This window comes from Buteo buteo, chromosome 30 (assembly GCF_964188355.1).
Source record: "Buteo buteo chromosome 30, bButBut1.hap1.1, whole genome shotgun sequence".
Taxonomy (NCBI): Eukaryota; Metazoa; Chordata; class Aves; order Accipitriformes; family Accipitridae; genus Buteo; species Buteo buteo.
The window spans coordinates 3,482,060-3,507,263 of record NC_134200.1 but is presented as its reverse complement, the minus strand read 5'-3'; the positions used below and the strand labels follow the sequence as shown (position 1 = coordinate 3,507,263).

General features: G+C 41.9%; 1 protein-coding gene across 1 annotated transcript; it reads left to right on the top strand.

Annotated features, from left to right (window-relative positions):
• The first annotated feature begins 8,309 nt into the window (after nt 1-8,309).
• On the top strand, nt 8,310-23,495 carry LOC142025827 (poly(A) polymerase gamma-like). Its single transcript, XM_075018507.1, has 20 exons — nt 8,310-8,346; nt 8,848-9,079; nt 9,156-9,222; nt 9,895-9,976; nt 10,067-10,176; nt 11,411-11,464; nt 12,535-12,646; nt 13,336-13,425; nt 14,057-14,195; nt 14,352-14,424; nt 14,510-14,630; nt 14,948-15,032; nt 15,441-15,494; nt 17,894-18,013; nt 18,353-18,462; nt 20,785-20,906; nt 20,999-21,168; nt 22,081-22,187; nt 22,264-22,502; nt 23,388-23,495. Exons 1-20 carry the CDS (start codon nt 8,310-8,312, stop codon nt 23,493-23,495), a joined length of 2,232 nt encoding a protein of 743 aa, XP_074874608.1.
• Nucleotides 23,496-25,204: the final 1,709 nt, after the last annotated feature.

Sequence of the window (25,204 nt, the reverse complement as noted above, 5' to 3'; positions counted from 1 at the left end):
CCGCCTCCGCCATCATCTACTTGCTTTCGTTGCGGAAAACGTGGCCACTTTACAAAGAACCGCCCGACAAATGGGGTACGATTGTGGGGGACTTGTGGTGTTACTTAGTTTTTAATTGTTTTACCTTGGCAGTTACGTAACAAATACATGAATACTCATATTAAGAATTGTTTCTGTTGGGGTGAAATGCAGAGGTTGTATGGCAATGTTGCGGAGGCCTTCAAAATTCCAGGGGAAGCTGGAATTATAAGTGTGAACTTTTCTTTTTCCTAGGTCGTAGACATTCAGTACATCCATAGGTCTTTCTGGGTGAACTTTCATGCATGTTTTTATATCTTTCAGTATTAGTGGGAATGTTTCTGTTTTCCACTCTTTTTAATGGCAGTTCACAGTTTTTATTATTTTGTACAAACGCAAGACATTTCTCTCTGCCCCATCTATTGAATATTTGCGTGTTTTAATTGCACTAAGTCCCTGGTTGAGTATTGATGCCATTTAACCGTAGTCACTGAAGGTATATGCGTGAGGTCCGAGTTCAACCTTCACGTGTATAGACAGTGAACGTAGGTATCTGCAGTGAGTGATTCAGAGCACCGAATTAGTGTCTCTGAACCGTGCTGTGGAGGAGGAGCAGCTGGTTTGTGTCTCTTCTCTGAGTGGATGGTGAGCTAAGGGATATGTCACCCTTAAGGAACCTGAAGTTAAGCCAAAGAATGTCGCTTGAGTTGAAAAACCCTGCTCAAGCCTTTGGAACATCCTGGCTATATTTGTTTAGGAGAATAAGTATTTCAGTTGAGCATCCCTTACGCTAGGTAAAAGGAGAGGGTTAAAGGCTTTTGCTGCTTAAAATAATCACTAGAAAGTCATTTTAAGTGTGGGTCTTGAGGTACGTCTGCATTTCTTTTCTGAAGAGGACACCAATTTTGAGTCTGTTGCCAGAATGAAAAAGAGCACAGGAATTCCAAGGAGTTCTGTGCTGGAGGTACCCGATACAAAGGGTGCTATGCTGACAAAGACTGGAAACTATGCAATACCAACTATGAAAGCATAAGTGTGGAATTAAGTGGACTGACCAAAAGGTGAACGAGAGAAACCACACATAAATATCTGAGTGGCAATGCAACCGAGTTGGCCAGCATCTGTTGTTACAGGGGAGGAAGCACTGTCATTGTATCTTAACCTGAAAATCTGTGGTGCTTTCTAATGTTAGAAGAGGGTGGTCCTACTGTTCGTGTCCCTGGAATTTGGTTCAAGTTGTGGTATGCCAAGAACCTGTGTTTCTGCAAAACATTTCAGTAGCGTTTACAGTGGATTTGCTCTCTTTGAAAGCTCATTTTGCTTCTGTTTTCTGTTTCAAAGGCTCCTTGCCAAGTTTAACAGATGGCTGTTGGAGTGAGATTTCCTCCCCCTCTGACTTGTCTGAAATCCCATGTGTGAAACAGACTGACGTTTTCCTGTTGCTATACAGTGAGAAAATACTGCCGTGTGCTGACAGGAGTGGCTGTTTTAAAATGACCATGGTAGCACTTCTGGTTTTCCGTCATGGATCTCCTTTTGTAGAAGCTGTAACATAGACTTCTTGCTTTTATAAAATGTAATTGCTCGGAGACTAACGTTATCCTGAGCCTGCAATTTACATGCATCCTCTGGCAAAGGAGAGGTGGGATTCATTTCACCTGCTTTCTAGCTGTGAAAAGATTATTTTTCTAGTCTGAGCTTCTTTCTTAGTTGATCCAATGAATGGGAGAGTCCTGCAGAAGAAAGATTGTTCCTCCCTCCCTCTTCTAGTGTTGTGGCTATAGAAAAGTAGTTTAAACTAGGCGCCTGCCTTTTAGGAGGCTAATGTGGAGCGAGAAGAATTCCATCTCTTCTCTTGCTTTGAGAAAATGCAAAGCTTGGAAAAGTTGTCCTCTACCCATCTTTAACTCGTTTCTTTTTCCTTCCCCACCCCTCCTCCAGGGAAGCTTATGCTAGAGGAAGGATGGAGAAGCCTCCCTTCTTACCAGAGGAGCCATCCTCTTCTTCCTCCTCCTCCTCCTCCTCCTCCTCTTCCTCCACCTCAGATGCTCCTCTTCCAGACGAGTTGTCATGTCTCATCTGTAAGGACATAATGACTGATGCAGCTGTTATTCCCTGCTGTGGCAACAGTTATTGTGACAAATGTAAGTGTTACTCCCATGTTTGTTAATTCTAAACATCACACCTGATTTTCTGAAAGCAGAAAGAGGAGGGAACAAAATTACTTGGTTACCAGTTCTATTTTATGCTGAAGTATACCCTGAACAGGAAAGGGCTCTTCTGGTATCAAGGGTGAAAAAAGCCAGGAAGCCTTTTCCCCTTTTTAGGTACCTAGTTAAGTCTTCTTTACAAGCGGAAGGACGAGTATGAGGAGAGTGGCTAATTGTGCAGGGGATTACAGTATTAGATCCTGAATGCTTTTAGTTTGTCCACAGCCCTTTGTCTCATACAAGATTATATAGCCAACTCTGGTGACTTACAGTGGTCTGCAACAAACGGATAGTTGGGCATTTAATCCACATTCTTCTCCACGGGAGAGTTGGTTAAAACCTTCAGAACTCGAACCTCCTAGTGGTTTTTTGAACCTGCTAATGTTTTTTTTTGAAATGCGTTTTGTTCATTAACCTTGAGGTTGGGGACTTGTCGCTGTACTAGATAGTGGGGGAAAAGACCAGCTGCAGCATCAAGACACAGCCTACGCTACATCTTCAGATGTTCCAATGGTGAAATACAAAACTGTATAGTTATTTGCTGCATACTAGAAATTTTTTACACTATTGAACATTTATAGCTTCATGCTCTCAGTTCAAGACCATATTCACCCATTAATCATATACATGTCTTTATGATTGGTGAGAACCCCCAAAACTTCCTTAGTTTGGCTAAATACTATTTTGATTATTCTAATTCTACACAGGTATTAGAACAGCATTAGTGGAATCTGAGGACCATATATGCCCAACGTGTCAGGAGACAGATATTTCGCCTGATGCTTTAATTCCCAACAAGTGCCTACGCCAGGTAACGAGTTTTACATAAAGTGCTTGTCAGAAAAGGCTATTTGTAAAAAGCGGAACGGGAAGAAAATATTAATTTACATCTCCTTAAGCAAGGCGTAATTGAATAAGGCTAAATTGACTTTTCAAATACACTATTTGTTGCTGTCACAGAAGCTTACGACTCTTTAGAGACGATCTGGCAAGTTCAGGTCCCGCTCTTACTGAACACGATTGCCTCGCTTTCACATTTGGCGTTAACGCTGAAGTACTTTAAATTCAGGTCCTCTGAGCTACCAGTCATTAGTATCAGTGTTCAATGTGACGTGTTCATACATCTGTATGTTGGTTTCTTTTAGGATTGATGGCATTTACAGGAATACATGAGTAATTTTCCCCTGTGAAGGCTTTTGTTTGTATATCTGCTGAAGTTTCATCGTACCTTCTTGTAAATGCTTTTCTGCCTCTAGGCTGTGAACAACTTCAAAAGTGGAACTGGCTACACAAAAAGGCTCCATCAGCAGATTCGGCAGCAGCAACAGCAGCAGCAGCAGCCGCCACCGCCTCCACCACCCCTCATGACTGTTACACCTCCCGCTGTTCTGGTGAGTGCCGCTGAACCATCTACATCTTCCTCTCTGTCAATCAGCAGTTTGTTGGAAGAGAAGGTAAGCTTTATTTCAACGTATGCAGTGATTCTTGTATTGTAGTAGGGCTTCTTTTCCAACTGTCTGCGTTTATTCACAAGGGCTGTCGGGTTCCTGTGCGAAGACAAGCAGCGTTAGCAAGTCGTCTGGGCCCCCAAGGACAGTCAATACCCACCACTGGTAAGGAACTGTAACTTCAGAATTCCTTTCAAAAAATTATCTTCAGATAAACTGAATGGGATTTTTTGCTTTTTCCTCTCTCCACTCCAAAAGGTCATCCGGGGAGAGGCAGTACAATTGGCTCAGCGGGTGGCAGAGCAGGCTGGGAACTGTAAGTATGCTACAGAAATTCAACGTATTACTACTTGTAAGCTGTTAAACGAGGCCGTAGCACTTAACTTCTGCAACGGCTGATTCATAATGAAGTAAGTATGCACAGATAGTTGTGGAGAATACAAGTGGTCGTTAATTTTTCAATGGCCTAATTTGAACTGGCTTTAACAAAGGGGACCTGTGCTTGCAGTGAAATTATTTAAAATAAACCTCCAGTACCTGATTGAGAAGAGGACTCTGACAAAGGAAGTCTTTTTGAGGAAACCAGAATTACCTATCAAAATTAAATACAATTAAAGGATCAGGTGGAAAGCCACCCTTGTGGTTACTGGCTGAACAGGGCTGTAGAAATTGATTTCCCAGTAGGAGTCAGCCTCCAACGTTCTTTTTTTCTAACAACTTAGTTGATGCTGATTGAGCAAATTCTTGGAAAAGTCAACACTGTTCTGTTATGACCATTTTGAATGTCTTCAATGTAGTCAGCCCAAATAGCCAAGCTGCTTTCTCTCAGTTGGCGAGAGAGGAGTCTGTTTTATCTGTGATTGCAGGGTCAGGTCAGGTCACTCCTTCCTTTTGGCATATATGTGTTATAGATAGATAGATTGTAAGGGTGCCCTGCGTTTATAAAATCTTAAGATAAATCAAAACAAACCCCAGGATCCATCCCACAGATTGTCTAAAATCTCCAATTGAGTAAGCAGGAGAATAACAAGTCGGGGACAAGAGCAGGCCAAATACAGCATGGTGAGGCAACAGCGTAGGAAGCGTACGTGGAAGAAGATAAAAGAAGTTTGGGAGAAGATGAGTTACTATCCGTGCAGTACTTTGCAGATCAGAAGTGTGAAGTATTGGCACGTGCGAGACGGGAGTCTCTTTTAAGCCTGGGCAGCCTCCATCCACAGTCGCAAAGCTGAGTCTGAGGAGAGCAGACTGAGGGAAGTGTTGGGGGTGAGGATGTGGAAGGCTAGTAGGAGGGTCAAGAAATGAGTGTAGTCTCAAATGAACAGAGAGCAGGGAGAAAAAGGCTTCGGTTGAGAACAAGAAGTGCTTGCCACCACGCTCCCGCTTCATTGGCTTTCCTCTTTAAAATGAGGGGAGAGAGAGTAACAAGCCGTGACACATGTGTGGGGGTTTCTTTAGAAGCTCAAATTGAGGCCGCCCGAACAGTGAACGTACCCAAAGGACTCGGGCCCCAACACTGCCAGCATCAACACCAGTCTTTGTGCCTGTGCCTCCACCTTCCGTGTATCCTCCAGCACCCCATGCGCTTCCTCTTCCACCGGGGCTACTACCAAGACCGTTTCCTCCTTAGTTTCCACCTGGTCAGCCTCCGTCTGCTGGGTACACTGTTCCCCCTCCAGGATATCCCCCATCTCCTGCAAACCTGTCATCAGCTTGGGTACCAACAGCAGTACCAACGGCTCATTCAAATACCAACCCCACGAGACAAGCACCTCCTTTATAGAGTCATATGTAGGGTTTAGGGTTATTCCATGCGGGGCCCGGACGATAGAACACCAATACGATGATTAAAGTCGCCAGTTTATTGAGCCTAGCTGATCATTCTTATACAATTCTCTAAGTTGTTTAGAAGCTTTGATTGGCTGCTGCATGCAAGCATTTGGTGTCCACGTGCGCAAACATAAAATGTGATTGGTTATATCGATACTGTCCACGCGTATAAACGTCAGATACAGTTAGTTATACTCGCTCTCTACACACGCATAAACACAGGACATAATTGGCTATATTAACTAGAGCATGCGAAACTTGTCTCAGTCCAATTGGCCAAGATAAGCCCCTGAATTGAGGTTGTTTGTGCCAAGTTCCCTTTATCGTGGAATGTGCACCTGTGTTTTTCTAATTGGGATCTTTCTTCTTCTGTCTTCTGGTTTATTCTGTTCAAGGCCTTCTAAAGGTGTCTGGAATGCTCTTGCGACCATGAGCTACTTTCAGGCCCAGTAACTAAGTTCCATATAATTGAACCCTACAGTCATAGAATCATTTAGGTTAGAAAAATTTGTCAGAGCCCCTGGTTTTAACGTAGTTGTGCGTAAGGTTCTCTGTGCGTGTCTCGGCATTGCGTTGTCACCATAAGCTTGTAACGGCCTGCGGCTGGGTGCTGCTCTCGGGCTACCGACCCAGCTTCAAGGCAGGAAAAAAAGTGGCTTTCTCTGAATGCTGTCGTCAGGAGCAAGGTGCTTTAGCTTGCCAGCAGGTGTCTGCAGGCTATTTTTAGCATGAGTTTGTCTGGTAGGAATGGAAGGTGTAGGTGGTTTTACTTCAGTGAAGGTCATGGGGTTTGGGGGTTTTCTTGGTTGGTTGGGTTTGGTTGGTTTGTTGTTTGGGTTTTTTTGGTTTGGTTTGGTTTGGTTTGTGCTATCGATTTTGGGGGTTCAGGAGCTGATTTCCAGTCATTCGTCCTCCCAAGTGGTGAGGGTGGAAAAGGCTGGCGTGATACATTTCTACCTGGCTGGAGGCAAGCCAACCTCATGAGTGGGAGAGACGCGTTCACAGTGAAGGCTCATACACCGCCCTGAAGGCTGAAGGCAACTCCCTGAACTGTAATAGTATAAACTTATCCGTTGTCTCTCGGAGCATGCAGGAGAAATGGCTCGCGGCTTTGTGAAGCTATAAAGGAGCGACACCACTTGGAACAAATCAGTTGAACTTCTTGTATAAAATTGGGATCTCTCGCAACAGAAGTACGTTGGAGGTGTTCCCTATGGTGGACAAATCATAGCAAGAGTTGGCAAAATATTAAACTGCCACAGACTTCTCATTTAAACAGAAGGCTGGTGGAGGAATAGGTAGTATGCCATGTATGCTACTTTGTCTCATAAGACCTCTTCTTTGTATATGCCTGGCAGCCTGGTACAGTTGAGAGAGAGAGAAGGAAGATTTTATGCATTTAATTATTTATTTATTTAATTCTAAAAGGGGAACGAATTCTATTGGGCATAAGTCACTCTCTCAGTAAAACTTTCCAATGCCATTTTCCTCAACTTTTAAGGTGTGAGATCAAATTTTCAGTAATACATGCAAGCAACTGTAAAATAGCTACTATTGACTAAAAGAATTTACTCTTCATAATATCAGATATATCTCATTGATATTGGCCTTTATGTCAGTCTCTAATTATAGCCTCTGTAGGAAGAATGGAGCAATGAAAGGCAGCTAGATGGTGGCCTTCTGTACACTGGAAAGATCTTGGATGCTAGCAAAGTCTAAAAGCCATTCTTGTGCTGTGCAAACTTTCTGAAGTGCAGGTTGTACACTGCAAGTAATACGTAAAGCATGTAGGAAGTTGCTGCTGTAGGCGTTTTAATTTAGATGTAATGCACAGCAATTAAACATAGGCTTTCCTTCTGTATTTGTTATGAAAATGGTATCATAAGGAGGAAAATACGCATTAGGAGTATTTTTACTTATGAAGTGGAAGTTGACAATGCCTATAAACAAGGCAAGGCAAATTAGGTCAGGGCCTAGTTACACTTGAAAGTAAACAGCCGTTCTGACTGGGGAGACTAGTTAATAGGGCTACAGTCCTAATACCACCCCCCACCCCCTCGAGCTTTTTGGAAAACGCCTAGAAAAAAGTTTGAAAAATGAGCTCATAGAGAAGGGGGGTGGGGGAGCCCACTAGGTGACTAAAAGCTATGTCTGTAGTTGGACAAAGCTACTCTGCGAGAGAGAAATCCATCTTCCCTCAGTGGCAGAGTAAAGGCAACAACTAGAAATAAGGAGTTGTAATAAGCTATCTTTTTAAAATCAAGTGTTGAGGCTGTCCTTTGAGCCTCATCCCATTCTAGCCAAAGTGGGTCAGATGCCTTCAATAGTTCTAAGCGTCTCTTGACTAACCCAGCTAATATTTGGAGCTGTCCATTTGTGAAGTAGGAAAATAGCCGGTTTGAATAATGCCATCAGTAATCCCTGTAGCCTTAGGGTCTGGATATGGACTCTTTGACAAGCATGATGAGTTGTAGACCTTTTCAATGTGTGTCCCCCTTTTGCTACTAGTGTTTCTGTAGAGACCCTTGATCCATTAAGTACAGTTCTTACCTCCTGTGCCACTCCTTTCTCTCTCCTGGTTTCAGCTGGTAATGCTCAGCCTAACTGGGCAGTGAGCTAGCTAAAGCAGATTTGAGCACCTTCTACAAACAGAGCTTAACTTGTGCTGCTCTGCATGCTGACGTACATCTCTTGGATTTAGATTAAACCAGATGTATGTAGAGCTAAGCATCTGAGCTATAAAAATGGAACGCTATGTTAAGAGCACAAGGCTCTGCTAGCAACATTAGCTGCAGATTGGTTGATGTTTTCCTTCATCCTCTTCCATGGACAAAACCAAGGTAATGCTGAATTTACTGCAACAACTCTGTTTAACAGACCACTTTGTCCTTGCTCTGCAATCAACTATAATGTCCTTTCAGAATCAGTAGAAGCACAGCAAATACATTGAACTAAAAGAAGCCAGTGTTAAATTGTCTTGTTTAATGTGATCAGGAAGCTGATGGGAATAACCTTAACTCGAAAGTGCTGTGAAACTGAAATGTGTCCAAAACTTGTGCTGTACGTAGTGTCACCCTTCATGGATTTCAAACCTTTTCATTTCCTGGCGATCAGTTCTAACTGTCTAGCGCAATGCAAATAAGCTGTCTTCAGATGGTAGCAACTTGGATCTTTTCTTATATCCACAAGTGTTTTTTAAAGAAGTAGTTGTGGCTTCTAGGTTAGGTCAAGTTATCTAAAAACCATAAGCAGGATCTTTTTTCCCTCATTTATGTTAATGCTGGGCAAAAGGGCAGAAGCTGATTTGGAAACCTGTAAGTGGAAGGGTGTTTTGCAGTAAGGTGGTGGTTGTTGTTTTGTTGGTTTTTGTTTTTTTCTTTTGTGGGGTCTTTGGTATTTTATTTTCTCCCCCAGTACTCCTAGGCTGCAGAACCAGCCTCCGAGGCACTATGGAATTACTTCTGCAATTAGCTTGGCTCCTCCTACGGATATAGATTCCATTCATACTCAGAAGCTGCTTGAAGCGATGAAAGCATTGGGGGTATTTGAAGAGGAGGAAGAACTGAATCACAGGTATAACAAGACTGTAAAATTTGTTAATGTCCTGGGGTTTTTTTTAGGGCAAACTTAACATGAGTTTTCTTTACAGGCTGGTCGTTCTTGGTAGACTGAATAACTTGGTCAAAGAATGGATTTCAGAACTCGGTGAGAGCAAGGTAAGGTTTTTTGATAGGTTCTTATCAAAACAGCTGAAGCCTTTTTGTTTCTTCCAAAGGCGATACTACTAGGATTTATGCTAAAGTTCAACATTTAACTTCCTTCTTAAGTATCAAGGAGATCTGTAGTAAGAGCCATTGAAATAATGTATAAAAGATACTTCAGATGAAGACCTTCAAGTCCTTGGGGCACTGAATAAATTTGTGAAGTGGCTCGATCAGTTGACTTGTAGCGGTTAACAAAGCTGAAACAAGACATTGTGGGGGGAGATAGACGGTAACTGGGCAGTAAACTTGCCCCAGACAGCCTACAGCACTCAATCTAGTTTGAAATTACTACTCTAGACTTGCCTTTGGTATGGCTCTTAGATGGTGTTAATTTATGCGGCTCTGCTGCAGGGAAGACTGATAATAGGTCTTAATTTGTTTAAATTGATGAAGCGACTGCTACATTACTCACCTTTTTTGTTGCTGCTGTTTGTGAGTCGCAAGCACTCCCTTCAGAAAAACAGTATCAGTCTATTAGACTAACAGCTCAGTATGGGAGGGAGAAGACATTGTTTATGGAGGCTGTTGTAGTCTTTCTAAGTAACTTATATGCTAGTTAAACTTGCATGTAGGTCAACGTGTATCTTTCTGTTCTCCAGAAAACTCTTTCTCTTCTACCCACAGAATCTTCCCCCTTCAGTAGTAGCAAATGTTGGTGGCAAAATATTTACGTTTGGTTCTTACAGGCTTGGAGTACACACTAAAGGTAAACTTTTGCTCTTTTGCTGTCTGGTCATAGTTGTAATGTTTGAAAGTGTCTTCCAAGAGTAACAGAAGAAATGGCATCTCTTTGCAGGTGCTGACATAGATGTGGCTTGTGTTGCTCCTAGACATGTAGAAAGATCGGATTTCTTTCAGTCGTTCTTTGAAAAACTACAACGTCAGGAGGAAATAAAAAAGCTGAGAGTAAGCAAGCTCTCTCCTTGATAGATTGTGCAACTCCGACAATAAGAATATTCCTGTTAAAGACTCCTATTGGTAGTGATTGTCTTACAAACCAAAATTAAAAAGGGACTTGTTTCTGAGTCCCTTGTAAAATACTGTCTACGCAGCAGGAAAGTGTTGGAAGTCAAGCTTTTGGTTCCCTTCCCCAATGACTGTACGTCCGATCAGAATCTCTGTGGTTCACTTCTCCCCTACCCATGGTTTGGGAATGAGTGGGCTATAGTATCAAAAAGCAAGGTTGTCCCTAGGAGCCTTGCTTTCATCTTAGCTGTAGCAAGGGGCTTGGCAAGAAGGTAACTGCGTGCAGGTAGAGGAAGGGGCAGCCTGAGAGCTGAGGAAGTTGAATGTGATGTGGAAAGGTTTCTGTCAGTACCTTTGCCATGGTGTTCCTCTGGGTGTACTTTAGGACCTCTAATTCATTCTCCTCTGGTCCTGTTCTTCTCTGGCTACTCAGCCTGAGACTTTGTAGAAGAGACGCACAGGCAGCTTTGCATAAAGTCAATAGGAGCTGTGCTGTGACTATACAAAACTGCCTTGTAAAATGACCCGCCGGTGCACATGTTGTGTACCTTGCGTATAGAACCGAACTCCTGAGAAGTGTTTCTCTCAGCCTGGTCTTCCTTGTGCAGACATTTTGAAAGACTTCATATGCATAGCTAATGAGCCTTTGTTTAGATGACCGAAGACAGACTCAGTGGGCTGTGGCACAGTTCTGACGAGTGGTCTACAAAATTGAAAACTGTCCCATAAGGTAGCTGACAGCATCTCAGGCATGGTAGAAAATAAAAATACAGGAGGCTAGTGCGTGCTGTCAAATGCGGACAGAATTTCCTCGATTTCTCTGGATGTTAACCAGTAGTAAGATAGCTACAGAAATCTCTTGCTTTTCTTCCTCACCACCAAGGTTAAGTACCTTACAACCTCTGATACTGATGGCTCATTGTGCCCTGTTTGTTCATTACAATATGTGATCAGCCTCCGAATCTCTTGGCTAAATAACTTGTTAAAGCTAGTATTATACCATCTTAGTGCTTGCTGTACTGCTTGCAGCTTAGGAACAATTCTTTTGGTTTGGAAGCAGCTCAGTCTTTATACTGAGTAGTTAGCAGTGTAAATTCTGCATTTGATCGTAGTTCAGGAGAAACATTAAAGTAGCAAACCATGTTTTCTTACACAGTTATCCTCTCCTTTCCAGGCAGTTGAAGATGCATATGTACCAGTTGTCAAGTTTGAGTTTGATGGCATTGAGGTAAGCATTTGTTTATTTTTTTTTAAGTGAATAAATTTTTTCTTGCTTTGGAATAGGATAACTTTTCCAGGGAGCTGTGACTGTGCTATTTTGGACCGCAACGTATCCCAGGAGAAGACATTGCAGTAGAACGGGAGCTTATAGGAAAAGAAGCCCCTAGGGAGCCTAGCAGGCATGGGAGCATCAGGGACATCTTTTTCTAGACCTGTGCTGTAGACCAGGGTAGCCTGCTTGAATAGCATTTATCCCTAGGATCGTGCAGAGTGGGAGCAGAGGCGGTGTCCTTGCTAAGTCTTCTTAGCTCTGCCAAGCTAGGTATCTACAGAGGGATGTGTATAGTGTAGTTCACTGTACGAATCATGTGAGCAGACTAAATGTTTTGCTGCAAATCCAAAATGAAGTGGTCGTGGGACAAACAATCTGGAAAATGGAAAGTGAAAGTACTCATTTGACTCCCGCCTAGGTTTGTCAGTTGCAGGAATCCAGCTATCTTGAATACATCCTAGGCAATGAATCAAGACCTGCCTGCTGTAGTACCTAAGCGAGTTACTGCTTGGTATCACTATCACAAAGAGATTTATTCAATGACCTTTTTGTGGCCTTTATCTGGTACAGACTTTCACAGGATAATCTTCTTGCCTCAGACTGTACTAAAATCCAGATACTTCAGAATCAAAAGGGCTTACTGCATAAAGGAAATGCTCTCTCCTTTGCTGAAGTATAGTTGAGGTGACTGAACTTAAGTCTTAATTCTGTGAATAATTTTAAGTTCCCTTTTAATTGGAACTCTAAGTCTAGAGTAATCTTTTCCAACTTAAAATGCCCTCTTCCTTTCCCTAGCTTAAAAAGAAAGGGGTGATGCAGTGAAGGCTTTGTAAATAAAATTGGGAACTTCTAGAAATTGCGTTGAGTCTTCTGGGAAGTAAACCTCTTGGGAGATGTATCTATAGTCACATAATTCTAAATACAACTGTTAACCACTCTTTTTAGACTTGAGTAACTGTCCCCCACCAGTGTGCTGTTTGCAGACTGCGGGGCATTCTAACGGTTGGCACTTTTTTCCTCTTAAGATTGATCTCGTGTTTGCAAGACTGTCTGTGCCAGCTGTTGCTGAGAATCTTGATCTCAGAGACAACTCGTGTCTCAGAAGCCTGGATATAAGATGTATACGGAGCTTAAATGGTAAGCATATTTGCACATCTTTAACAAGAAAATGTTACTAAAGTTGGTATGGAATGCACGTTACACACCCCAAGTTTCTGTACAGGGTGCAGAAACTGATCCCCTGTATACTTGAGGTCTGAGGAGGTGGCGAGTGGGCTTAAATTTAGCTGTTTCAAGTTGTGTGTTTAGATAGACCTGTGTTGCATGTTTCTTTGATTGGGGTGTGTGTGGTGTTCCAGTTTGCCACAGAAACTGCTTCAGATGAATAGGTAGAGCACTTGATAGAGAAGAATGTGTGGTAGTTGATTAAAAAAAAAAAAAAGGATATTTAAAATACCTGAAGCCGAAGTTGCTCACTGTTTAACACTGACTGGTTTAATTGTTCCTGGCTGTCGAAATAAACCTAGCTTTCGGAATCCTGTAGAAGGGCCTTATTGAAAAATGTTGGCTGTAGTCTAAAGTATGAAAAAGCTGTTGAGGGCACCAGTTACCTGAGGTGCTACTGAATGTGTAACCTCTAATTTGTTATGTTATGTGTCTGTAAGGTTATGTGTAACCTCTGATTTTTAAGGTAATACAAAGCAAGTAACGCAAACTTGTTTTCATAGACTTGCAGGCTAAACTGTAAGCTATTGATCCAGTATAGCACAGAACTGACTTGTACCTGTTACCAGGAAGTGCTGTACTTCAACTGTTTTTTCTTACAGGCTGCAGAGTTACTGATGAAATACTGCACCTAGTGCCAAATAAAGAGAACTTCCGGCTCACGCTCCGCGCAATTAAACTGTGGGCAAAACGTGAGTAATGTGATTGTTTGTGATCTTTAAACTTTTCAGAGGCACCTCGTGCTGAAAAAACAATAGCGTTAGAAGTCCTTCATCTTTGGATAGCTGTTTAAATAACAGGTTTTAGTTCAAAACCTGTGTTTTAGTTTAGATTCAAGGACTGTCCGTGAGGTAGATTCTGTGGTTTTTTTAATGGGGGTAGAGTGGGGAGATGAGGGGAGTGCCTACAAGACAAGGTGCTGCATTGCTTACCAGGAACCTGACTAGAAAGGATAAAAAAGCCCAGTGGGGTATAAAAGCTTGATAGATAAGGACTAAGAAAATACCGTTTGCGCATGTGACTAGAGCAAGTGCTAGAAGAATGGCAGAACCTTCTTCTTAAGGGAAGTTGGAGTGAAGCAGTAGCTGTAGCAGTGCAGGCAAATTTCAGAGTAGCAGTATTTTGGGAAGTGGTGTGGTACCGATTCTTTTTCTCATCGCTGTAAGGACCAACAGTTTTGGCCTCGTTGCACTGCAAAAATAACTGACTTGGAGGCCGAAGGGTGCTAGGTATTCTATAGATTGTGAAGGTGGTGCTGTCAATTTGAAGGACTATACTTGGGCATGGGAAGACTACAGGCTAACGACAATGTCTGCATTGTAGGACGTGGCATTTACTCCAACGTGCTGGGATTTCTTGGTGGGGTTTCCTGTGCTGTGCTAGTAGCGAGAACGTGTCAACTCTACCCAAACGCTTTGGCTTCTACTCTGGTGAACAAGTTCTTCTTGTTTTTTTCAGAATGGTAAGAGCTACTTATGACTATTTTGAGTTGCGTAAAGCAGTAACACTTTCTGAGCTGGTTCTTTATATAAGATTTAGACCAACACCGTTCAGTCCTACCCTGAATTACATGGCAGAGTTTTAAATGGGCAGTCAGTTCCTGGCTTTTCTTGTTTAGGGAGTGGCCAAGACCTGTATTGCTGAAACAACAGGAAGAGAGCAGTCTTAATTTACCAGTATGGGACCCTAGGGTATGTAGACATGGAATTTGGAAGCCTTTAAACTTTCTTCTAAGCTAAGCTGCTGGTGCCGAGCGCAATTGTTTTAACATCACAGGTGAACCCATCAGACCGATACCACGTAATGCCTATCATCACCCCAGCCTATCCGCAGCAGAACTCTACATACAACGTATCTACATCAACGCGAGCGGTAATGGTGGAGGAGTTCAGACATGGTAAAGCTCTTTCCATGCTTATTAACTGCTTAACAGGTGTAATTCTTGCAATACGAAACCACATTACCTGACTTGGTTATATTCCGTGCGGTGTTGTGCCCTTTTAGGCAGAAGAGTTCTCTGGGAAGTATACCTGTTGCAGGCAACAAGGGACCAGTTTTACAATGAACTGTTGTAGTAGGCGTGTATTGTGTCAAGGGAATTCCTGCTTTTTGATCTGTCGATTACTGTTCAAAACCTCTCTCTTATAAAGTTTCTGTCACGCTCTGCTAGTCTTAAAAACAAAATGGTAGTAAGGTTTTCAACCTTAATTGTAGGTCTTGCAGTTACGAATGAGATTCTCCAAGGAAAATCAGACTGGTCAAAGCTCTTTGAACCACTGGACTTCTTTCAGAAATACAAGTATGTATGAAGTCTGTTACCTGAACTTGAAATGATTGCCGTACTGGTTAGCATAGTGAGTTTTAGCTTGCAGTCGAAATACGAGATGGCATTGATATGTTTGTTCTTCAGAAGCTGGAGGTAGTCATAGGAATTTTGGTAAGGATAAGTATAGGGAAGATAGAAAAACTGTTTGTGTTTTGCCACTGACACTGTTTTTATTAAAAAAAAATCAGCTCTGATACTCAGAAGGCAGCAGAACGCAATTCTGAAGGATGTAATCAGTTTTTCTTCAGTTAATACTGTGCTGCCTGCAGGATATAATGTGTCTTGTCTGGAAGTCATTTTCTATACATTTAAGGCAGTTTTGGATTCATTTGAAGGAATATCAAGTCCTGAGCTAGGATGTTACTTTTTCTTTTCTTCTAGACATTATATTGTGCTGACCGCTAGTGCCTCTACTAAAGAGCATCACTTAGAGTGGTAAGTCTTGCTTTGAGTGTGGGTTCAATACATCATTGACGCTCAGTTCAGTGTTGCCCTTCATTTGGTTAATACAGTTCACAAAAATAAAGTACTCGACTGTGCAGCTAGGCATGGAATACAGTACGGAGTTAAGTAGACAGTTCCTCAGCAAAACTAAAAGCTTTCTTGTGAAGGGAAGTTAGCATAAGTTATCTTGCTGTTTAAGAAGTTAACCTAAAGACCTAAGTCATGATGAGAAGGAGCAAAGAGGGTTAGTGTGCGTATGCTCTGTGTCATCTCGAGAAGCAGATGCCAGGAGTCTAAGGAGACTACTTACCCAAGGCTACTTCAGTTAGGAAGATGTTCCTTGTTGCAGAGACTGAAGTAAATGGGGATTACTTGATGTCATCAGATGTGTAGTGGACACCGGAGAGCTTGATCTTTTACTGACTTATAGACCAGTGGTCTCCAAACTTTTGTGCACTCCTGTGAGCAAAACAAAAAAAAAATAGTAATTTTTGAACACATAGTTGCGGTCTAGATCTACTTCTTTACAAGTTACGTACACATTACTGAAGTTCTCAACTTTTCTTCCTGGACCCAGTGGATTGTCTTGTGCACCCCCTGGGGTACATCCCCCCCCGACACTTTGAGGACAACTGTTGTAGAGCCTTAGAAGACTTGGTTTCATAGCTTTTTTACTGGATGTAATATTTAATTTAGGACTAGATTGCACTCAATGCTAAGTTGCTCTGGTTATGTAGTCCGCCTGTTCCAGAGCCTACTTTTCTCCAGTGAAGCGAAACAAGGCTGTTTAATCGGGGTGAAACCTGACCGTCTGCACAGAGTACCTGAATGCTGATAAATAGTGTTTACTAAGTTTTAATCTAGTAGTGTGCTCAGGCATCTTGTGTTTAGTGCTGGAAATGATCATCTCAGCATGCTTGGTAGTGGATAGGTAAATTGCAGGAGTGCTGATCTACTTTGTGAAAGGTAATGTGAGAACCACTTCAACTGTGGTTAGAGAACATGACTGCTTCTGACATGGTATTTGTCACTGTCTCAAGGGAGACATGCCAATAATAACTTGTTGAACCTGTGTGAATGGGCTGACTAATTGTGAGTCTTGAAATAAGGGGAAACGGTGAGGAATTAAGGTACTGTAATGTGTGTGGTGTTCTTATTCTGAAGAAATGAGTGCTTTGCCTGCCTTGCTCAAGTAAGCAAGGAAAATCGCTGTGTGTACCAGACCCCTGTTCTGAGGACACCTTGGTTATACTTCAGGGTTTGGCTTGCGCTTTAAGGCAAATGATTTAATTCTTGCGCTACCTCTGAAAGACATCTTATTTCCTGTTTAAAGATAGCTCTAGTAGGTAATACCTCTTACCTGAACTTGTTAATTTGTTCACTTAAAAATCGTGTCAGCTACAGCTTGATGTCAGTCGCAGTTAGGTATACAACAAGGAGTTATGGGCAGAGGGCTTAGAGCCAAATAGTTTTTAATGTGAAATGTTTTAAGTGAAGAAGGCTTATTGTATCTCACAATAAAGATGAGGAAAGTCCTGGCTGCAGTAAAAGCTGACGTTTTTGCAGTGACAGAAATGGCAGCAAACGGGGCTTAGTTTTGCATCTGGGAAAATGAAAAGCAGAAGACAAACTTGCTTCCGTTTGCTATAAGAACAAGTTTAGTTCACCAACTCTTGAATGGATTTGGGAATAGATGGCACATCTCTGTTGTTCATCAACATACGATACTTGTGAAGAACGTAGAGAGTTCTGGCTGCTTTCAAGGGTAGCAGTGTTTCAGGTAGAAGGGTAAAATGCCAGTACTTCATTTAAAAGAATAGCCTTTGTGGTCATGATACATTTCTTGGGTAAGTCTCTGATGAGACTGTGTTGACTGGATCGTTTGTTTAGTAAAGGAACTATATTTTTCAGTTTGGCTGGAAGAGGGTAAACTCTTTTCACAGGTCAATCTGCAGGAAGAATAGCATCTTTACTCAGGTGTAATGGAAGAGTTGTGCTTGAGCCTTTTCTAAAGGGTTGTTCTCCTTGATCTTTGGGGTAAAAAAGAAGTTTTGCTGCACTTCAAAATGCAGCCAGAGGTGCTGGGAATCTGCTTCTTGTTGATATTTTCATCATAGGTTATATGTTGAAGTGTTGTGTCTGACCTGTTAAGAGTACAAGTTGAACTTACTTACTGCCTCTGTCTTTGGAAACTTTGAAGCTCCAATGTGCCTGGAAACATCTCCAGCTCCAGTGTGTGTGATATAAATATCTAGTATCTGCTCAGCTGAATGAATCTTACTACTTACTGACTGGTTAGCATTTTTGTATTAGCATTGTATTATAAGAAAGCGTATAACTACTGTGCTGGATACAGTCAAAAATGAGTAAATGTCTCTTGTTCTTGTCAGGATTGGCCTTGTGGAATCTAAAATTCGTGTGCTGGTTGGAAACTTGGAGAGGAATGAATTTATATCTATTGCACATGTAAAGCCACAGTCTTTCCCTGGCAGCCGAGAACTTTGTAAACAGTGAGTTCCATTACTTTTCTGAACTGGAGTTTGGCCGATGTATTGTACCTTGTTTATATTCCTTCACCTCAGCTTACCTGTGAGAGATGCTCAGTTACGTACCTACTGTTTTGTAGGTACGAGGTCTGACGGGCAAGGTTCTGAGCATGTAGGATCTTTTTAAAGAAGGGAGAACTTGAGGGAGGAGTTCTCGGAGAACTTGAGAATGGGCTGACTCCCATCTTTAGCTGCTGCGTACAACTAAACTGTTTTGCTTAAGCCCTTCTTGAGAGTAGATACTAGCACCCAAATAACTGGCATCTGTGCATAAATGATAGATTTGTGACTGTGTCTTTTTAGGAGTGGATATGTGTCAATGTGGTTTCTTGGAATCGTGTTTAGGAAAGTGGAAAATGCAGCAAGTGTTAACGTTGATTTAACGTGCGTTACACAGTCATTCAAGGATACAGGTAAGCCTCTATTTTGCTCTAGTCTCGTAGGGTTTCATTTTTTTATTCTAGTGCAAGTTGCTTCGCAAAGTGAATTGTGCTTCCTTCTGGTATTAGCTATTTCTGTAGAGCGTGACACATAGAAGATTAGCCTTAGAAACATACTATTTTGACACTTTGGCAATGTAAGTCCACCTTGAAACAAAAGTGTGTACTACAGTCCTATATACCATATCCCCTATGTGAAATAACAGTTCTGCAGATCATAGTAAACGATCAGAAAGGAACTGCGATTCCTGAAATGGACAGTCAGATGTGAAGCCAGGAGAGAGATGTCCCTTTACTGGGTGTAGCTACACTTGTCAAAAGCAGTTGTCAGTTGCTGAACTTTGGAAGTGGGAATTAACTGTATCGGGCTCTAAAATTAAGTTGTGAATGCCTGTTGACAGTATTGTTTCCAAAATAACAGTTTGTGTAGGATACCATCCCAGAACTTTGAAAGGCAGTGAGTGGTCACATCGTAACGACATGCAGTCTTGCACGTCAAGCTCCGTGTTCATCTTACTTTATTCCTTTTGATAGATGCAGAAATAAAGTAATATCGCAAGCGTTGTTAGATAATGCTAGAATAAAGGGGTTTGGGGGTGAGCAGTCGTCTGAAAGTATAGGTCTTTTCCACAGTCTGTTTACTTCTTCCCAAGCTGACTGCTCTTGTGCCTTTCAGAAGCGCACGTGTGCTGTGAGGCTCATGCCTTGCTATCATAATGCCAAACTAAGGAAATCGGGTTACTCTTCTGAAGTGACAGGTGCGTTTGGACAAAAAGTTCTAAACAGTGGACTCCTTTAAACTCTTCATCAGTGCAAACAAACATTTCTCCATGGTACCAGCGTGAGCTGTGTGTTGTGTTGCTCAGACAACATGAGTAAATGCAGTAAAAGCGGACCTTCTTTTTAGCTCATGCTTTGGGATATGAGAAAAGCACAGAAAAAAGGCATCAAAACGCTTGTCTGAGTTTCAGGCCAGGTGGGGTGACTTCCTCGGACTTGCACTGTTACCCGAACTGATGCTTGTCTTGTACGTGACATCCAGTGGCACTGTGTTTGAATGTTGTGGCAAATGTAAATCATGTCAACAAGGTTTGTGTACTGCTGAGAGGCTAGAACTAATGTTGAATCCTGTATTTCTGTGCACAGACTTGATTAGCATAGCTGTGTGCTCTCAGTTTAGTGAAGCACAGCCTATCGTATGTTTCAGATACAGGGTTTGAACGCAGAGAGATTGACCAGAAAAGGTATTTCTTGAGAGGTGTGATATCCTTTGGCAAATGTGGGAGTGACCAGTAGTTACGTGCAAGAAAGCTTTTATCATGTGCCTTGACTTTGAGAGAATATTTTGAGAGGGCAAAGTTGATGGGCTCAAGAGTATAAGGCTCACAGTTTGGAAGGCTTTTGTTAAATGAACTTTATCTCACTTTTCCATAACAACATTATTGGATTTACTCTGAAGCAACTGTTCCTGCTGGTGTGAATGTTCACATTTGTGCTTTTATTTCACTTCTAGATCTCCTGCAGAAAGACTTGTTGTAAGCCTTTTTGTTTTGGTTGCATGTCCTTCCTTTGATTCCCACTCTGTATGCTAGTAAGCTGACTTTCCAGCTATGCTCACGACAGGCTTGTTAAACTTCTCTAAATGTGCCTTAATTCTGTAAAAACTGCTGTGCTAGTATAGCGTTTTTTAGTTGCATGAAAGGTTGCTTGCTGGCACGTAAGAAGAACTGGTTTAAATTGTAGTGGTTCTGATAAGTCAGATGTCCTTCAAATCCCGTCTGTCTTGGACAGGTAGAGTTTTAACACCTAAATTACTGAAAAGTTGTATGATGTTACAGAACTGTTAGGAAAAAAACGCACAATCGCCACTGTAAATATCAAATAAAAAAAATTAGTCTGAATCTTGAGTAAGGTGTCTGTTCTCTCATCAGCTGAGCACAATTGGGTTGATTCAGAAAGTCATCTAGATCTATCTTCAACCAGACAACTAAGGGTTAAGGAGTATGATCTCCTTCAGGTTAAAATCAGCTCAGAGGTGAGCTGCATGACTAGCAAACCACAGCTGTAACTGAGCACATAAATGCATGTTTGAACTTAAAATAGCTGTTACGTGTCTGGTCTGTACTGGATGTGAAATGGGCATCTGGGGTCACTTTCATCTTGAGACAACTTCTTGTTCTTTGTTTGGGCTGGGCAGACTTCAAGGCTTGCTGTTTCTAACGAAACCATGTGTAACTTTGACAAATACCCAATGCAAACATTCCCACTAAGCTACAACACTACATTTCCTGTTAGTTTACAGCCAGGCTAACTACCTCAATGTGCTAAAGGAAGGTATGAAGATCGAGGCAGCTCACGTGAAGAGAAAGCACCTCCACCATTTTTTGCCTGCAGAAACCTTACAGAAAAGAAAGAAGGTATAATAAAAATCGGGCTCTTCTGGCAATTTTTTTTTTTTTTGCTTTAATAATTACTTGAAGACTTCATTATTTTGATGGTGTTGTTTCAGCAAAGCATGCCAGGTACTAGTCAAAATGCTGGTGGGCTTCAGCGCAAAAGGACTTCTTCAGATGGAAGCTGTTTGGACAGTTCCAGAGACACGGGCTCCAGAACACCAGATAATTCCTCTTTGTTACATAAGATTTCTAAAGTGGACACCTCTACAGCCGAGAGAGAAAGGTTAGCACCGTAACCTTAAAGCTGTGAAGAAGCTGCTTTTTAACTGACTCGCGATGTGAATGAGGTCTAGGATTTCTTGTTTGAATCTGTGTTGTTCATAAGCATGTGGAGGGCTCTAATGGCTTCAGGAACAAAGCTGTCATCTCCTTTGGGCACATGGGGAGAGGCAGGTTAAAGAAATCCTTGAAAAAATGAATTTAATATCCATGAAGACATGTAGGAGGAAAGGAGAAGTGGATACCGGAGGAATTATTTGGTCTTGAATGTAGATCCCCTTGGGTTAGTGTGTAAGTTGAAGCCGGAGTGTTTTCTATGTAGGTAATTTTGTTCTTTCTAACAAAAAGTCTGGTTAATGCCAAGCAGTATGATGTTCTACTGAAGTGCTGATCTTGATCACAGCAACACTAGAGCTGCTGCTGCCTTGGTGCAGCAGTATGAGAACTCGGGCAGTAAAAGTGGGTGTCACTTCCTGGGAGGTCTGCTTGTTCATGAGCTACTTCAGCCCAGGAGGAATATGTAATCTTGAGAGTAATAGCCCAAGAGTACCAAATGTGTAATGCCTGCTGTGTTCAGACCGTTTGGTACTGTAGGAGTAGCATTAAAAATAAAATAAAATGGGATGCCTGTATGGGTAGAGCAGATACATTCATGAAAAGCAGTACAGAGTGCTGGATATACTAAGCTGGAAGACAGTACAAGTACATAGAGACTGACTAAAGAAAACGCTGAAGTTTAAATTTGCGGTCTGAAGTTCAGCAAAATGAAGATCTCGTGCTAGATGGCCTGTTGTTTGGTAGAGCTGTGACAATGAGCTAAGAAGACAGACATGTGTCTTGCATGGGCTTTCTGGAAAGGAAATGTATAGTATTTTACAAACGAGCATTTTATAACTCTAGCATCTGACTCTTACAGAAATGCTGTGTACCAGAAACCTAACGGTGCTAACAAGAGAGAGAAGCTACCTCGTGTAGCTGTGCCATCAGTCTCTAAGGGACTCTCCATTCCTGTTACTGATTCAAGTATGTATTGACGTAGTGGGTGGAATGCAGTCTTTAATTTCATGGCTGAACTCTAGAAGCGCGGTGTCTCTTACAGAAGCGGAGGCTACAGTTGCAATGAGAACATTGGGACCTCCAGTTGGTGGCACCATTCCAGGACGTAACACAGTTTCTCAACCAGGAGCACGTTTTGTCCAAGGACAGCATGAATTAAGTGGGACTCGAATTACAGATCCTAAGAACACTGCACCTAAACGACCTTATTCACTGACCACTGAGGGACCTCATTCACCTCCATCAGAAGAACGGCCCAAAACACTAGCAGACGGAGAAAAGGTAAGGAAGGGGGGCTAGGCCAGGGAGGGTTTGAAGTAGAATTAATTCTTGATGTACAATGAATGACATAACTGAGCAGAAATGCATATATGCATCCCCAGTGGATTCAGGAATCTAAATTTAAGCATAATGCTAGTTTTACTAGGATGTAGGTGTGAGAAATTGTCTTGAACGTACTGTATAGCTATTAAACAATTTTTTTTCCCCAAGATCTGGCACTAGTGACTGGTTTTGGTCTGGTGGCAGGCTCTCTAAATACTACTGTACTTGTATATTACTGCACTGACCGATTGCTCAATGAACTGGAAGCAGTTTTTAATTCAGAAAAAAACCCCAAATCTCAAAAGGAAGAGGATATGAATCTTATAAATGTAGACGTATGAGCTAATCTTGTTCTGGCAGATGATTTTTGAATGCCTCTTGATAGTTTTGCTGCTTTAGAAGTCAGCAGCCTACTCAACAGGTTGTCCACTGCTGAAATGAGCGTGTGGAGTTGCTTGTTAAATCTTGTTTTTGTGGAAGCTTTTGATTAATGCTTGATTTGTTTTCCTGCTCTACATAACTCGCCTTAAACAGCTGTTTGTGTGGCTTGACCTCTGATTTGAGGCACAGAACAACTAGAAAAAACTCAATTTTGACACTTGTAAAGAATCAGCTTGCAGAACTGTTACCTACTAATGAATACTTCAGGTACAGATTTCAAGGTTTGGGTAGTACGACTTCTTGCGAGGCTTGAGATTCCTGTGTGGTAAGGGTAGTGTTGTCTAAATGTTGTTTTAAGAATGGCCGCTAATATGTTTAATGTGTTGACTGGAAGCTGTACTCAAATATGAAGGTAACTTCAGTATAGCAATTATTTTGAGTCTGTGTGTTCTGTTCTTCTAGTTAACTGGCCAGGATTCAGCATTCAAAGGCGGTGGCAATCCAGAAGATGTCAGCAGCAGATCTACAGACAATGTAATTGGGAAGGGGTTTTACTCAGTAGCTAACTGAAAAGCTGAATGGACTCTTCTAGTGCCTAGACTACCTCACATCAATACTCTACACGTTTATTGATGTAAACAAAAATATGCTTTTTAGCTTAACTTTTTTCAGTCTTCATTTCCCAAATACATTCTTGTCAGAGTTATCCCTATTAGTCTTTTCAAAAGTCTTGACCGTCACTAGCTGAAACAGCTTTGGAAAAGGCCACAAAAACCAAGCTGCCCTGTGACTTGGATTCAGAATGTATGTCAACAGGTTAAGTAGTTACTGCAACCACGTTGTGGTTTCAAGTGTGTATGAACGTGCTTGTATTCATTTGTGCTTTCCTAGTGCATGTGCATCTATTGTTCTCCTCGTAAGCTATTTTCCCGTTTGGCACATACACTCCTGTGCAGCTATCACAATGGGGCTCAGCTTCCTCAGCTAGCAGCTGTCCCCTGCCTAACACGGCCACGTGCTACACAAGTATTGCCTCCCGTGGAGGCCCATAAATAATTGAAGTATTGAAGACAATGCAGCAGAGGATGCTACCAAGGTATGGAGATGATAGACGTGTCCCATGCCGTTGTATCTGATTTTTGTCTTGAGACTGCTCCAGCATGAGACTTGAGGGCTTTTTTGTTGTCGCTGGGTAGGAAAGCTAAACTCAGAACACACAGCTGAAGATGTACTTAAACATTGCAATAGCCAAGGCTGTTGTGACACTGCTACCCACCTGCAAGGTAGAGTCTTGAAAGGAATTGGCATGCAGAGAGTGTTTTCAGATAATCCCTGAAAGCTGTTCTGCGTGGTTACATGACAACTTGTAGTAGTCTGAAGTTCCAGTTCTGTAAACCGGTAACACTGCTTACCCAGTTAAGTGCAGGAGGGTTTTTTGAGGGGTGGGGAGAAATTCTGATCCTATGAAAGAAATCTCTTGTGCTATCTCTTTATTGTAATTTCTTTATAACTTGGTGTTTTTGTAAATGAAGTTGTATGTTTTTCCAGAGTATTTTCATATGTACTGTAAAATACTGTCTTCCAAAAATAATTTTTTCTTTTTTTTTTTTTTTAATGCACGTGGGATCTGCTTAAAAACCCCACACAAGTAAACCAAATGTAAGGCGGGCAGGGCAGTGCCACAAAAAGTATGTTCTACAAAACGATGATGTCATGGTAGAGTAAATTTGAGGAGACTAGGAACACTGCTTTCCTGCTTCTAGTATTTCCAGGTTTTGAATTCACACCCTCTGAATAGTGCAGCTTGCAAACTGCGTTGACAGCTGAAGTCCCAGTTTGCTGTGCGGACAACAGATACCCCTGACTTCTTTTAAAATTAGTTGCTTGGCTTAAAGAGCAATTCTGAGCTCTGATCATCTTAAGCATCCACCTCAAACCCTAGTGACAAGACCGAAGGGGCATGTAGCTATCTTGCACGGTCTTCATTCTCCAGCATTCCCCCTACTGCTGGTGTTCCAAACTTGTGGAGGAAGCATGACCGTGACCGTATACTTACCTTTTTTCCTTATTACCTCTGGTTTCCAGCTTGCTTCAAGTGCAATTCATCTCTTAGAAAATGTGCCTTAGTGGGTTTGAGAGGTCTTATTCCTCCTTCTCCCCTCGAAAAAAACCAAAACTTAAGAGTGCAAGGCTTAGGTTTACTCACAGGTTGAAATGAAGAAAGAGAACCCATGCTACTTAAGTGGCTTTTAGCAGAGCTACACCTTGAGTTTATAAAA